Here is a 16,801-nt window from a genome sequence, read left to right on the forward strand (position 1 = left end):
AAACATTAAAAATAAAAAATTAAAAATCCTTAACATGTCCCATCTCATGTCATAAATTACACTGAAACTTTATTAAACTGTTTAAATCCCTACATGAAACTTCATCCCACCGGTGGATGAGGTTTCATGTTTTTTCTAGTTGCCACCGGGGCTCCTGGCCTGCCCGCCAACCTTAAGGTTGGACGGGCAGGTCCTTTAATTGTTTCAATGATCCTGTCAATGGCCTCCATTGGCCACTGACAGGTCAGCAGGCGGACAGCTGATTTGGCTGTGCCCCCGCCTTCCTGAAAATTTAAGTGGGGCGGGGTGACATTGGGGGTTCCGCCCAACGTCATCCCGCGTCATTTTACGCTTCGGCGATCAGGCCCCGCTCCCTGCTCGCCGACGGCAAAATTCAGCCCACTGGGTGGAAAACATTTGAATCATTTTTATGTTGGGAACCTGAACATTGAAAGGGGGGCCTTCCGGTTGCTCTTTCCAGATGGTGATCAATTAAAATCCTGCCTGCCAAGCCCCCTGATTAGTACAGGAGAAGGGTGGGTGACATTTGTGTGTGTTGTCAGGATGACACCGCCATTTTATCAGAGACATGATTTATTCTCCAAAGGAATCATGACATTTGCAGAGAAGCTCACCAGCAATTGGATATTTTTAGGCTGCAGGCCCCACAGGAATTGACAGGATACCTGAGAAGGCTGTTCCCAAGATCTCCCACTGTTACCTGAAGTCCAGGTGAGGGAGCTGAAGGAGTGAGCTGTCCCAAGGACAGGACAAAGAGAATTTTCCAACCAAGCACAGTAATTTTCAAAGGGTTCTGCTGTGAGAATTAAATCAAGTGTGCATATCACCAATTCTAGTACCTCTTTTGCTGGTGATACAAAGCTAGATCAGAATGTAAGCTGTGATAAAACATAAAAACAGTAAGTGCTGGGGAAATCAGCAGGCCTGACAGCATCTGTGGAGCGAGTAGCAGGGTTAATGTTGAGTTCAATATGACTTCTTCAAAACTGGGGCTTGACAGGGTAGACACCGAAAGGTTATTTCCGCTGGCTGGAGAATCTAAAACATGGGACACAATCTCAAGATAAGGGGATGATCATTAGGACTGAGATAAAGAGAAATTTCTTCACACAAAGGGTTGTCAATCTTTGGAATTCTCTACTCCAGTGGAGTGCAGATACAATATCATTGAATATATCTAAGGAAAGGATAGACAGATTTTTGGTCTCTCAGGGGTTCGAGCAATACAAGGAGCAGGCAGGAAAGTGGAGTTGAAGCTGAAGATCAGACTTGATCCTACTGAATGGCTGAGCAGGTTTGATGGGCCGTATGGTTTACTCCTGCTCCGATCTCTTGTGTTCTCATGTTTTACTCTCCTCATATATGTTTTTGCATAAAATGATACATACTCTTTGCATAAAATGAGACATACAGCTTCAACTTGCCTCAAAATAAAGCATATGTGATATGTTCCGACCTACCAATGAAAATTTGTCTGTCAAATCGACCTGGCCTCATCAGTGCAGGGTCCAGGATATCTGGGCGATTTGTGCCTGCCAAAACCACCACGTTGGTTGCAGTGTTGAACCCTGCCAAAAACAATTGCAGTCGATGCAAGGATTTCATTAATACAACAACATCAATGTGTGTCAAGGTCGGGACTGTTTCTTTTCCTGTACTCTAATTGGGAACATACAGTTGAACACAACAGGAAAGAAGTAGGAAAGTACTCGAGCCAATTTCTGTAGCTCAGCCTGTTCCAAGCTTCACTTCCATATTTGTCTAATTTTTGAAGAGCGAATGGAAGATTGTTACAGATTAACACAGGCTGTGCAACTTAGAGGCATGACTATCAAGTGAACATTTTCTTCTAAATTTACAGATCCTCTAAAGTGTAATATCAAAATATTTATGTAAATCTTGCTGCAGCTGTCTTTTCTCCATAATGTTTAAAATACAAATGTATTTCACAGAAGTTCAGAATTTCTTACTTTTGAAAGGTAGCCAAGTTCTCTTGATATACTGACTTTATCCTGAATTTGACATCTTTGCTCTGCGATGGGGTAAGCTCAACAAGAATGTATGTACCGGAACAATCATCATTTGCTCTGAATTTTTTTCTATATAAACACAGTGCCTTCACCCCAGCCAATAATACTTTCCAACACTGTAAATTAATAGATGATACAGGAGTTTTCATTGGCTGCTGAAATGCAAATGCCAATAACTGGCTGATAGAACATGTAGTATCAGCCTGTACGGTTTCATCCTCAATTAAAAAAGCACAATATAGAAACAGCAACAGAAAATTTTGTGCTAGACACCATCCCTCAATTGAAAAAGCAGCCAGAGTTCAGTAACTGATGGCTTAGGGGTCTGTGAAAGATGGGTGAATCTCCATACAGTTTTCCCTTCCTCTTTGTGGAAAGAGCTGAGAAACTTAATTTTCTCTCAGCTCCAGAAAGATTGGGGACTCAACTGTGTGGAGAATCACAGTAATGGGTATGATCCCATGGACAATTTCACTTATGATAGGGTAGGAGGCCAAAACTGGTCATCATAAATATAATTTAGTAACTGATAAATTCAATTAGTAATTCATGAGAAATTTCTTTATCCAGAGAGCGGTTAGACTGTGGAAACTACTTATTGGGATGATGAACATAGATGCATTTAAGAGGAAGTTAGATAAACAGAGAGTAAGGAATAGAAGCATTTGATTATAGGGTAAGATGAAGTATAGTAAGAGGAAGCTCATGCGGATCATAGGCCAGTTAGACCAAATGGCCTATTTCTGTGTTGTAATTTTATGTAATCCCATATCCTGTTATTCCACCATGTTTTGCCAATGAACTCACAACTTAAAAAAATATAAAAGGCCTTGTTCTCACTACAGAAGGTTTTAAACTGCTATCTAAATACTGAACTCAAAACAATAATCAACTGTAGTGCAATTAGGTCTTTTTGCAAAAAAAGACTGCAATATTTTCAATTAATTTTGGAAGAATTACCCAAACAAGAAGGCCTTTCTCCTCTTTCTGTCTTTCTTGGCAAAAGTAAAGAATACTAAAACTGGGAAGACAACAGGGAATGATGCTGTAAAACACTGCGGGCCCAATGACCTAACAGGAAGTAATATAAGAACAAAAGAAATAGGAGCAGGAGTAGGCCATTCGGCCCATCAATCCTGCTGATCTGCTCCAGGCCTCAACAACTCTTTTGTGCCAACTTCTCATAAACCTCAACTCCCCAATATTTCAAAAATCTATTTACCTCCTCTTTAAATACTTTCAGTGATCTAGCCTCCACAACTCTCTGGGGTAAAGAGTTCCAGACATTCACTACCCTCTGAGAGAAGAAATTCCTTCGTATCTCAGTTTTAAAGGTGTGTCCCCTTATTCTGTAACTATGTCTCCTAGTTCGAGATTCCCGCACTAGTGGAAACATCTTCTCAACATCTACCTTGTCAAGCCCCCTTAGAATCTTTTACATTTCAATTATGTTTTTCTAAACTCTGATGAATAAAGGCCTAACCTGCTTAGCTGTTCTTGATAAGTCAACACCTTCATCCCAGGGATCAACTTAAGTGAATCTCTTTTGAACTGCATCCAATGCCAGTACACCCTTTCTTAAATACGATGTGGCCTCACCAGCACCCTGTACAGTTACAACAAGACTTCCCTATTTTTAAACTCTAACCCCCTAGCAATACAGGCCAAAATTCCATTTGACTTCTTAAATATTTGCTGCACCTACATGCTAAGTTTTTGCATTTCATGCATAAGAACACCCAGATCCCTCTGTGTTGCACTTTTTTGGAGTCTCTCTCCATTTAAATAATAATCTGCCTTTTGATTCTTCCTACTAAAGTGCATGACCTCACACTTTCCTACATTAAACCCCATTTGCCAAGTTTTCGCCTATTCACTCAACCTATCTACATCCCCTTGCGGATTCCTTATGTCCTCATCACAACATGTCCTCTCACCTATTTTTGTATCATCAGAAAATTTGGATACATTACACTCTGTCCCCTCCTCCAAGTCATTATTACAGATAGTAAATAATTGAGGCCCTAGGACTGATCCTTATGGCACTCCACCGGTTACGTCTTTCCAACCTGAAAAAGACTCATTAATCCTGACTCTCTGTCTTCTGTGTGTTAATCAATCTTCAATACATGCTAATACATTACCCCAACACCGTGAGCTCCTATCTTGTGCAATAACCTTTTATGTGGCACTTTATCAAATGCCTTCTGTAAATCTAAATACACTACATCTACTGGTTCCCTTTTATCAACTCTGCTTGTTATATCCTGAATGAACTCTAGCAAATTTGTCAAACATGATTTCACCTTCACAAAACCATGCTAATTTTGTTTGTGTTAACCTTTTCTAAATGTCCTATTTCTTCCTTAATAATGGACTCCAGCATTTTCCCAATGACGGGTGTTAGGCTGACTGGCCTATAGTTTCTTGCTTTTTGTCTCCCTCCCTTCTTGAACAGGGTCGTCATATCAGTGGTTTTCCAAGCAGCTGGGACCCTCCCGGAATCCAGTGAGCTCTGGAATATTTCAACCAATGCTTCCCTTATCTCTGTAACCATTTCCTTTAAAACCCTTGGATGCAAGTCCTGGTGACTTGTCTGCCTTTAGTCCCATTACTTTGTCCTTCGTGATAGAGATGTTACAAATCTTTCCTCCCATTAGCTCCTTGCTTATCTGATATCTTTTGGATATTTATAGTGTCTTCCACCACGAAGATCAATGCAAAACATTGGTTTAAGTTATCTGCCATTTCCCTGTTCCCCATTATCAATTTTCCAGTTGCATCCTCCAAGGGTCCCACGCTCACTTTGGCTACTCTCATTTAAAATACCTGTAGAAGCTCTTGCTGTTTGTTTTTATATTTCTATCCAATTTACTTTCATTATCAATTTTCTCCCTTTTTATTAGATTTTTAGTCATCCACTGCTGGTTCCTAAAAAATTCCCAATCCTCTGGCCTCCCACTAGTTTTCACCACTTTGTATGCCTTAGTTTTTGATTGGATACCCTCTTTGACCACCTTTGTTAGCCATGGGTGGTTCATCCTTCTCATCGACTCGTCTGACATGAATGTCCCTGTATTTCCACAATCTGAAACATAGCAAGAAAGAGGAACCAAGCAGAGGCACAGTAGTGACAACAGGAAAGGAGAGAGAATCAAAAGCTTCTTGTGGAGGCGTTCAGCCACACAATTCCACACATGAAGAATTTTTGTCTGCATCTGCAGCAAAACAGTAAACAGGCAGTCAACTCAGATTATTCTTGCGCACCACCTCGTGGTTAAACAAAGAAGTACTGGTAGTGGCTGTGGGTCTGGGAGTAACAGCTGCATAGAAACATGTAAAATAGCACGGGCAAGGAGAAAAAAACCAAATGTAACACATACACAATACTTCAGTGGAGTATTATCTTACCCAGAGCAATAATTATTTTATTGAAAAATGAGGTGGGGAAAGAAAGAAGCCGAAAGTAACATTTTCCATTCACGCATTCAGCTATGCACCGTCACCAAAGTGAATGGAAATAAGAAAAGCTTTCTGAAGATCAGTGTGAAAATGCTTAGGTACAGTTACAGAAACTCTCCTACAAATAGCATGTACCATGTTAAAACTCAAATATCAAAACTTATGTTGTTGTCTCCTTTATAACACCTTTACATGAATAATCTGCAGTAACATAGCTTTAATTGACCATCACTTACTGCATGTATGCATAAATACCTCACAATGCTGGGATGGTGTTTCCTTCCAAATAGATGCTCTTAGGTGATCCATTACAAATAGAAGATAATTTTCAATATGGGTGATTACTGCAGCTAACAAAATATAATAAATTCCAGAATTCCCTAAGATTGTGCAAAGAATTACATATATTACGTATTTCCCCCCCTCCAACTGAGATACAATCAGAAACCATGCACTTTGGGAGAACCTGAGGAGGGTTGGATTCAGATTATACTGGTCATTTGGCTTTATGACAAAGGCAGTTATCAGTTGAAAATGCACAAATCTGAACTCAGAATTACAACCGAGGATAAAAGCTTTACATTGATGTGTGACTCAATAGACATTGAACTTTACATTCACACACACACCAAAGTCACAACTACTTTAACCAGTGACTTCTACTTACCATCCATTTCTACCAGGAGCTGATTTAGAGTGTTCTCTTGCTCACTCTGTCCTCCAAAGTTACCTCTACCCCTTTTCCTTCCAACTGCATCAATCTCATCAATGAAAAGGATACAAGGAGCATTTTTCCGAGCCATCACAAACAGGTCTCTCACCTGGAAGACAGACAGGCTACTTGAGATGTGTACATGGTATAAATTTACTGAAATCAGGCTGGCTGGCTTTTATCAATTTATAGAAAGGAAGAAGAAAAATTTGCATTTATATAATACTTTTGACAACCTCAAGTTGTCCCAAAGCCCTCTACAGCCAATCATGTAGGTTCATCACAGAATCATAAAAACTACAGCACAGGAGGAGACTATTAAGTTGTGTATTTTTAGGGGATGAAAATGAGGAAATGTGGCAAATTAAGGTGATCTCTCTCTGTTGTTAATAAGACAATATTAATCCGAAACAAAAACAGAATTACCTGGAAAAACTCAGCAGGTCTGGCAGCATCGGCAGAGAAAAGAGTTGACGTTTCGAGTCCTCATGACCCTTCAAATCCGAATATTAATCTGAATGCTAACATTTTCTGAGCACAAAGGATAAAAGGTGCTAATTGGAGGCTCTCTTCCCCTTTTCTCTGACTTCTGCCTCTCATCTGACCACTGCCACTAATTCAAAGCTTTTCGTCGACAGAACACCGGTAATAGACAATTGTAAGCGGCAGAACGCATGCCACCAATGCTGGAGCAATTCAAATCGGATTAAAAGCTAATTACAATGTAGGTTTCAACGGAACTTGCACCTCATATACCAAATTTAATAGATATGTTGCACAGAAGCACTCAGTCTGAAATATGTGCCAGAGAGCAATCATTTAGCTACATATACTGACACAAATCAGGATTTTTCACCTGGAAGTCTTTGATTTAGACCCCACAACCCTTCAAACATATGAGGCTATCCAGCATAATTTATCTGCATCTGCATGGACCAGAAACATCTCTTACAGCAGTTGTACTAAAAACCTATATTCAGATGATTGTCAGTCAGCTTTGGGAATCAGGTAATGACTTCAGATTTAAATCAATAGATGATAGTAATATAATTAATCTGCTTGTTCAAAACCAAACATGTAAATCAGATCTCATCTGAATATTAAAAGAAATTTGTCAATCTATCATGTGACGATGGAACTCAAGACGAGTAACGTACCTTAGGTCCTCACCCAAATCAAAAGTAAAAATCAGAGGAGGGGGAAAAAATCATTGGACAACCAAACAGAAAGTGGAGTAAATATATAATTGGTTATATTAATGGTTCTGCATGCAGTTTTTGTCAGGTTAAGCTCATCAGAAAGAAGAGTTTATCCTTCAACAAATTAACCCAAACCTGGAAAGGTAGCATAGAAGCATGACTAACTAATGTTTAAACAGGATATCCTTGTGTTTTCTTTTGAAAATACTGCTTTGACTACTGATATTCTGTAAAGTTTGGGGAAATAAATGGGGAAAAATTGACAACTGCAGATTCTACACCACAAAAGGAACCTTGCTAATTTATATATAATATAAAAACAAAAAATGCTGGAAAAACTCAGCAGGTCTGGCAGCATCTGTGGAGCGAGAAACAGATTTAACGCCATGCTAACAAGCTGCTAACTCGATAGAGGTAGCCTCAACAGAAAATAGATGACAGATTGCAGCAGGCTAAACAGCAAGACTAACATCAGAGATTCAAAAACAAATAGCAACAATTCATAGTTTCATCACCAGTTTCATATTGGTGACATTCAAAACTAGTAATAGCTGTACTTAAATATAGCCTTTTTCCTTAACATATATGCAATTCTACACCTTAGCCACGTGGACTGTGTGGAAGCTGAAATCCAATTTCCCTGCCAAAAATATTGCATTGATTTATTTGGCATGGCATAGGAGCATCAGGAAGTCAGTACTAGATATTATCTTCTGAGTCTGAAGTTCAAATACAGCTGTGATTTCTTTTTAAAGATCCAACAGTAAAATAAAAGTAAAGGGTTCAAATTCACAGCACAGCAATTCACAAAATGTATTTTTGGCAACTGCCTTTAGGTATTATATGGCTAGTGAAGGCAGTGGAATGCATGGGAACTGGCACAGTTGTTGCCGATCTTTTAGTGGAGCTGCAGCAGAGTGCAAGAAGCTTTACTCTATCAATGGTTCACACTACACCTGATTTGGGATTGCCTTATGCAAAAACTAGAAGGTGAGCACCATGACCATCAATACAACCCCTCACTCTAAGTAAGACAAAAATGCATCAAAGATAGAGGCAGACTTGAAGCCAGCTATATACTGTTTAAATGAAAAGGTAAAGAGCTTACCTCATACCATTCATGTGTTGTTTAGTAAGTCAAAACCTCGAAGATTGATCTTAAAGGAAGAGACTGCTCTGGAACCCAATATACCATCAACAGGTCTGGTCACTGAGTAAGTGCAAATGCAGAATGATGATTTCCTGGTCAATAATTGGTTGGGAGGTAGAAGGCAGAGAGCAGGCATATAGGGAATATAGTCCAATTAGGTGGATGTGACAAGTAGTGTTCCCCAGGGATCTATACTGGGCTACAGCTTTTCATCATACCCATTAATGACTTGGATGAAGTAATAAGAGAGTTCTACATCCAAGTTTGCAGGTGACATTAAGATAGGAGGCACAATTAGTTTAGATGAGAACAAGAAATTATTAAGGGACAGGTTGAGTCAGTGGGCAAAACTGTGGCACAGATCAATGTGGGGAAGTGTGAAGTAATCCACTTTTGATCCAAGAAAGCAAATTGGAATATTTTATGAATGAGTTGAATTCTTAAGCTTCAGTCTTCATGGTAAAAGATACTAATAGCATTCCAAAAATACTAAATAATCAAGGGGCAAAAGTCGGGGGAGGAAATAAATACAATAACTAACACTAGACAAAAAGTACTAGGGAAACTAATGGGGCTAAAGGCCGATAAGTCCTCCGGACCTGATGCGTTGCATCCTAAGATATTAAAGGAAGTAGCTAAAGAGATAGTGGATACGCTGGTAGTAATCTTCCAAGAATCCTTAGATTCTGGAAAAGTCTCAGAGGACTGGAGAACGGCCAATGTAACACCCTTATTTGAAAAGGGAGGGAGACAAAAAACAGTCACTATAGGCCAGTTAGCTTAACATTTGTCATTGGGAAAATGCTGGAGTCTATTATAAAGGATATAATAGCACAGCATTTTGGAAATACATAAGCTAATCAAACAGAGTCAGCATGGCTCCACGAAGGGAAAATCATGCCTACAAATTTATTAGAATTCTTTGAGGGGGTAACAAGCAGGATAGATAAGGAGGAACCAGCAGATGTTATATATTTGCATTTCCAAAAGGCGTTCAATAAGGTACTGCACAAAAGGCTACTTAATAAGATAAGGGCCCATAGTGTTGAGGGTAGTATATTAGCATGGATAGAGGATTGGCTAACTAACAGAAGACAGAGAGTTGGGATAAGGGGGGCATTTTCGCGATAGCAACCTGTAACTAGTGGAGTGCCACAGGGATCAGTGCTGGGGCCTCAATTATTTACCATATATATTAATGACTTAGATGAGGGAAGTGAATGTACTATCGCCAAGTTTGCGGATGAGACAAAAATAGGCAGGAAGGCAAGTGGTGAGGATGACACAAGGAGTTTACAAAGGGATTTAGACACGTTAAGTGAGCGGGCAAAAACTTGGCAGATGGAATATAATGTGTGAAAATGTGAGGTTATGCACTTTGTTAGGAGGAATAGAGGAGCTGAATATTAGTTAAATGGAGAAAAACTGCAGAAGGCTACAGCGCAGGGGGATCTGGGAGCCCTTGTGCACGGATCCCAAAAAGCTGACACACAAGTTCAACAGGTAAGAGGGAAGGCAAATGGAATGTTGGCCTTTATTTCAAAGGGAGTGGGATATAAAAATAGGGAAGTCTTGCTAAAACTAAATAAGGCACTAGTTAGACCACATCTAGAATACTATGAACAATTTTGGTCCTCTCATTTAAGGACAGATATACTGGTATTGGAGGCAGTCCAGAGAAGGTTCACTAGGTTGATCCCAGGGATGAAGGGATTTTCTTATGAGGAGAGGTTGAGTAGGTTGGGCCTGTACTCATTGGAGTTTAGAAGAATGAGAGGTCACCTTATTGAAACATATAAGATTCTGAGGGGGCTTGACAGGGGAGATGCTGAGAGGTTGTTTCCCCTTGTGGGAGAGTCTCGGACCAAAGGGCATAATCTGAGAGTAAGAAGGTGCCCATTTAAAACAGATGAGGAGGAATTTCTTCTCTCAGAGGGTAGTCAATTTGTGGAATTCTTTACCGCAGAGGCTGGGTCATTAAGTATATTCAAGGCTGAGATAGACAGATTTTTAATCAGGAAGGGATTCAAGGGTTATGGGGACAAGGCAGGAAAGTGGAGTTGAGGATTATCAGATCAGCCATGATCTCATTGAATGGCAGAGCAGACTTGATGGGCCGAATTGCCTACTTCTGCTCCTACATCTTATGGTCTATAGAATGGAGAGAAACGAGAAGCTGTTGAGGAGCAAAGGGATTTGGATGTCCAGATAGTCAAATCACTAAAAGGCAATGCATACATTCAAAAGGAATGGAACGTTAGCTTTTTTCTAAGAGGGCTGCAATACAAAAGGGGAAGTTACATTTCAGAACCCATCTGAAGTAGCACTTTTTGCTTCAGGTACTGCACCTCAGGAAGGATATATTGGCCTTGTTGAGTGTAAAACACAAACTCACCAGAATGATATGGTGCTGAAGCGGCTAAATTAAGAGGACAGGATTGCATAAACTTGGTTTACATTACCTTCAGTTTAGGAGGTGATGGGCAATCTAGATGGCTCAGAAAATCTAGATGTAGAATCAGTCTAGGTGGAGCAAAGAAGCAACAAGGGGTGGAAAACTTTAGTGGGAGTTGTCTATAGGCCTCCAAACAGTAGTAAGGTAAACAGGAAATTAGAGATGCTTATAACAAGGGTGCTACAGTAATCTTGGATGACCTTAAGCTACACATAGATTGGATAAGCCAAATTAGCAATAATACTGTGGCTGATGAATTTCTGGAGCGTGTACGAGATTTTTTTTTAGACCAGTACGTTGATGAACCAACTAGGGAACAGGCTATCCTAGTTTTGGTTTTGCACAATGAGAAGGGATTCATTAATAATCTTGCTGTGCGGGGTCCTTTAGGGAACAATGACCATAACATGACAGAATTCTTCTGGAAAGCGAAGTAGTCTGATCTGAAATTTGGGTCCGAAATCTAAACAAAGGAAACCGCGAAGATATGAGGCATGAGTTGGCTAAGATAGATTGGGAACTTCGTTAAAAGGCATGACGACAGATAGGCAATGGCTAATATTTAAGGAATGAATGTATGCATTGCAACAGTTACATTCCTTTCTGGCACAAAAACACATCAAGAAAAGCAGCCCAACCATGGCTAACAAAAGAACTTAACAATACTATTAGATCCAAAGAAGAGTCATATAAAATTGCCAGAAAAAGTAGCAAACCTGAGGATTGGGAGCAGTTTAGAATTCAGCAAAGGAGAACCAAGAGATTGATTAAGAGGGAAAAATAGAGTATGAGAATAAACTTGCAAGGAACATAAAAGAGGACTGTAAAAGCTTCTGTAAGTATGTAAGAAGAAAAAGATTGGTAAAGACAAATGTGGGTCACTTACAGTCTGAAACAGGAGAATTTATAATAGAAAACAAGGAAATGACAGAGCAATTAAAGAACTACTTTAGTTTTGTCTTCAGGGAGGAAGACACAAATAACTACCCAGAAATGCTAGGGAATCGAGGGTCTGGTAAGGAGGAATTGAAGGAAAGTAGTATTACTATAAAAACAATGCCAGAGAAATTAGTGAGACTAAAAGCTGGTAAATCCCCAGGTCCCAGGGTACTAAAGGAGGTGGCCATGGAAATAGAGGATGTGTTGGTTGCCATCTTACAAAATTCTGTAGATTCTGGAGCTGTCCCAGCAAATTGGAGGGTGGCAAATATAACCCCACTATTTAAAAAAAGAGTGAGGGAGAAAGCAGCGAATTACAGACCAGTTAGCCTAACATCAGTAGTAGGGAAAATGCTAGCATCCGTTATAAAGGATGTGATAACAAGATACTTAGAAAACATCAATGAGGTTAGACAAAGTCAACATGGATTTCTGAAAGGGAAATCATGTTTGACAAACCTAGTGGAGTTTTTTTGAGGACGTAAGTCGCAAAATAGATAAGAGAGAACCAGTGGATGTGATCTATTTGATTTTCAGAAAGCTTTTGGTAAAGCCCCACATAAGAGGTTAGTGTGAAAAATTAAAGTACGTGGGTTTGGGGGTAATATATTGGCATGGATTGGGAATTGGTTAGCAGGCAGGAAATAGAGTAGGAATAAATGGGTCTTTTTCGGAATGGCAAGCGGTGACTAGTGGGGTACAACAGGGATCAGTGCTTGGGCCCCAGCTAGGGAACCAAATGTAATATTTCCAATAATATATCTACACCTCCATCCCCCACCAGGATGGTCTGAGGGCTCTCCGCTTCTTCCTTGAACAGAGGCCCGAGCAATCCCCATCCACCACCACTCTCCTCTGTCTGCCTGAACTTGTTCGCTCATTGAACAATTTCTCCTTAAATCTGTCTCACTTCCTCCAAATAAAAGATGTGGCTATGGGTACCCACATGGGCCCCAGTTATGCCTGTCTCTTTATGGGGTATATGGAACATTCCTTGTTCTAGTCCTACTCAGGCACCCTCCCACAACTCTTTTTTTTGGTACATCAATGACTGTTTCAGTGTTGCTTCATGCTCTCATCTGGACCTGGAAAAATTAATCAATTTTGCTTCCAATTTCCACCCCTCCATCACCTTCACATAGTCCATATCTGACACTTCCCTCCCCTTCCTTGACCCCTGTACCTCAATTTCTGGTGACAAACTGTCCACCAATATTCACTACAAGCTCACTGAATCCCACAGCTACCTCGACTACAGCTCCTCACACCCCACTTCCTGTAAGGACTCCATTCCATTTTCAGTTCCTTCGCCATCTGTTTCGATGATGCCACTTTCCAAAACGGCACTTCTGACATGTCTTCCTTCTTCCTTAACTGAGGTTTTCCATTCGCTGTGGTTGACAGGGCCCTCAACCATGTCTGACCCATCTCCCGTGCCTCTGCTCTCACACCTTCCTCTCCCTTGCAGAACTACGATAGGGTCCACCTTGCCCTCTCTTTTCACCCCACCAACCTCTGCGTTCAAAGGATCATCATCCGCCATTTCCAGCATGATGCCACCACCAAACACATCTTCCTCTCACTCACCCTTACCCCCCCGGTCAGCATTCCATAGAGATTGCTCCCTCCGGGACACCCTGGTCCACTCCTCCATCACCCCCAACACCTCATCCCCCTCATCATCCTTCCTATGGAATCGCAGAAGGTGCAACAACTACCCCTTTTCCTCCTCCCTCCTCACCGTCCAAGGGCCCAAATATTCCTTTCAGGTGAAGCCATGCTACACTTGTACCTCCTTCAATTTGGTCTACTGCATTCATTGCTCCCAATGCAGTCTCCTCTACACTGGAGAAACCAAACGCAGACTGGGTGACCACTTTGCGGAACACCTTCAGTTTGTCCGTAAGCATGACCCAGAGCTTCCTGTCACTTGCCGTTTCAACACCTCATGCTGCTCTCATGCCCACATGTCCGTCCTTGGCCTGCTGCAACGTTTCAGTGAAGCCCAACACAAACTGCAGGTACAGCACCTCATTTTCCGACTAGGCACTTTACAACTTAACGGATTTAACATTGAATTCAACAACTTCAGACCATGAACTCGCTCCTCCATCCTCACCCCCTTTTTTAATCCCCTTTTTTCAATATTCATTTTCATTTTTATTTTTTATCCATTTATTTTTATTTATTTTCATTTTTATTAATTGGTTATCCCCACCTTTTATCTTATTTTCAATCTTTTTTCCCCACAACAGTCCCCTCCCCCCACGCCACCCCCACAAGGACCATCTGTCACTTGCTCATGTTGTTCTTTCCAGAGTGCTTACCCTTGTCCTATTATCACATTCTGCTTTCTGACCTTAATGCCATCATCAGCACCTCCTTTAGCCATTACCACTATTATTAACACTCCTTTGTCCTTTTGTCCATGACATCTCTGGCAATCTCTCCTTTGCCTCCAACTATCACTGGCCTTCTATCCAACTTCACCTGCTCCACTCCCTTAAATTATATAAATTTCATCACATCATTACTCTTTCTTTAGCTCTGAAGAGTCACATGGACTCGAAACGTTAACTGTTTTTTTTTCTTTCCACTGATGCTGTTAGACCTGCTGAGTTTTTCTAGCATTTTCTGTTCTTGTAACATTGCTAAATTTGCTGACAACATGAAACTTAACGGAATGTGAGCAGTGAGGAGGATGTTAGGAGGCTTCAAGGTGAGTGAAACAAGTTGAGTGAGTAGGCAAATACATGGCAGAATCAGTATAACGAGGTTAAGTGCAAAGTTATCCACTTTGGTAGGAAAAACGGAATGGCAGAGTATTATTTAAATGATAATAGATTGGGAAATGTTGATGTACAAAGGGACCTGGGTGTCCTTGAACACCAATCACTGAAAGCAAGCATGCAGGTACAACAAGCAGTTAAGAAGGCAAATGCTATGTTGGCCTTAATTGCAACAGGACTGGAATACAGGAGCAAGGATGTTTTACTGCAGCTATACAGGGCCTTGGTGAGACCACACCTGGAGTATTGTGTGCAGTTTTGGTCTCCTTACCTAAGAAAGGATATACTTGCCATAGAAGGAGTTCAGTGAAGGTTCACCAGACTGATTCTTGGGATGGCAGGATTGTCATATGAGGAGAGATTGGGCTGACTAGGCCTGTATTCACTGGAGTTTAAAAAATGAGAAGGGATCTCATTGAAACGTATAAAGTTCTGACAGGGCTGGACAGACTGGATGCAGGGATGATGTTTCCTCTGGCTTGGGAGTTTAGAACAAAGGGTCACAATTTGAGGGTACGGGGTAGGCCATTTAGGACATTTAGATGTGGGGAAACTTCTTCACTCAGAGGATGGTGAACCTGTAGAATTCTCTACCACGAAGGCTGTGGAGGCCAAGTCACTGAATATATTTAAGGAGGAAATAGTGTCTAAAAGTGTCAAGGGGTATGGGGAGAGAGTGGGAGGACGGCATTGAGATAGAGGATCAGCCATGATCATATTGAATAGCGAAGTCGGCTTGAAGGGCTAAATGACCTACTCCTGCTCCTACTTTCTATGCTTCAATCAAGGTGTTTAAAATTCTAAAAGTATTCAATTCTTGTTGTGAGGAATCCAGAACAAGGGGACACAATTTTAAAATTTTGGAATGAAATCAAGAATCATTTTTCCAACACAGAGGGTAGTGGTAACCTGCAATTCTCTTGCCTAAAGACTGTGAATGCTGGATCAATTGACATTTTCACTGAAATTGAGAGACTTTTGCTAGATAAAATACATAAAAGGTGACATGGATTGAGGTTGGTAAAGGTTGGGATACACATTGACCTTAAACAGATCTAGCTGTAAAACAGGCTTGAGGGGCTGAATGACTTGGTCTTGTTTGTTTTTATAAAGCAATATTGGCCAAGCTCTGATGCAAAACTCAATTAGTATTGTTTAAGAGAGCAAATCTACTATCTTTCTGGTTTCTTTGGGCTACAGAGTAACCTCCCACTATAATTATCTTCATATTTAGGCTTGTTTGTGGTAAAACGTCAAGGGGCGATTGTATCTTCATTGTAAATGATCTATTTGTTCTTTTTTCATTTGTTCACTAGATGTGGGTGTCGTTAGCTAGGCCAGCATTTATTGCACATCCCTAATTGCCGTTGAGAAGGTGCTGGTGAGCTGCTTTCTTGAGCCGCTGCAGCCCATGTGGTGTGGGTACCCAAAGTGCTGTTAGGGAGGGAGTTCAAGGATTTTGACTCGACAACAGTGAAGAAATGATATATTTCCAAGTCAGGATGGTGAATGGCTTGGAGGGGAACTTCCAGCTGGTGGTGTTCCCATCTATATGCTGCCCTTGACAAAAACAAAAATACCTGGAAAAACTCAGCAGGTCTGGCAGCATCTGTGGAGAGGAACAGAGTTAACATTTCGAGTCCGTATGACTCTTCAACAGAACTAAGTAAAAATAGAAAAGAGGTCAAATATAAGCTGGTTTTGGGGGGGGGGGGCGGTGGGGGCTGCAGGTAGAGCTGGATAGAGGGCCAGTGTTAGGTGAAGATAGCCAAAAGATGTCATAGACAAAAGGACAAAGAGGTGTTGAAGGTGATGATATTTTCCAAGGAATGTGCTAATAAGTGACATTAAGGGTAGAAAGCAGGACAAGCAAGTTACAGATAGCCCTAGTGAGGGTGGGGTGGAGGGAAGGGATCGAAATAGGCTAAAAGGTAGAGATTAAACAATGAATGGAAAAACATTTAAAAATAATGGAAATAGGTGGGAAAAGAAAAATCTATATAAATTATTGGGGGAAATAAAAAGGGGGGGATCGGAAAGGCAG

At 40.8% G+C, this 16,801-nt stretch overlaps 1 protein-coding gene across 1 annotated transcript in view; it reads right to left on the bottom strand.

Moving 5' to 3' along the window:
• Positions 1 to 16,801, bottom strand: part of afg3l2 (AFG3-like AAA ATPase 2) — an 89,557-nt gene that overhangs the window by 20,360 nt on the left and 52,396 nt on the right. Inside the window, exons 10-11 of the mRNA XM_041189866.1 lie at positions 6,181 to 6,334; positions 1,482 to 1,589 (exon numbers count right to left, since the gene is read on the bottom strand). Of these exons, the coding sequence (XP_041045800.1) occupies positions 1,482 to 1,589; positions 6,181 to 6,334 (262 nt within the window). The remainder of the gene's footprint in view (positions 1 to 1,481; positions 1,590 to 6,180; positions 6,335 to 16,801) is intronic.

This window comes from Carcharodon carcharias, chromosome 6 (genome assembly GCF_017639515.1).
Source record: "Carcharodon carcharias isolate sCarCar2 chromosome 6, sCarCar2.pri, whole genome shotgun sequence".
Lineage (NCBI taxonomy): Eukaryota > Metazoa > Chordata > Chondrichthyes > Lamniformes > Lamnidae > Carcharodon > Carcharodon carcharias.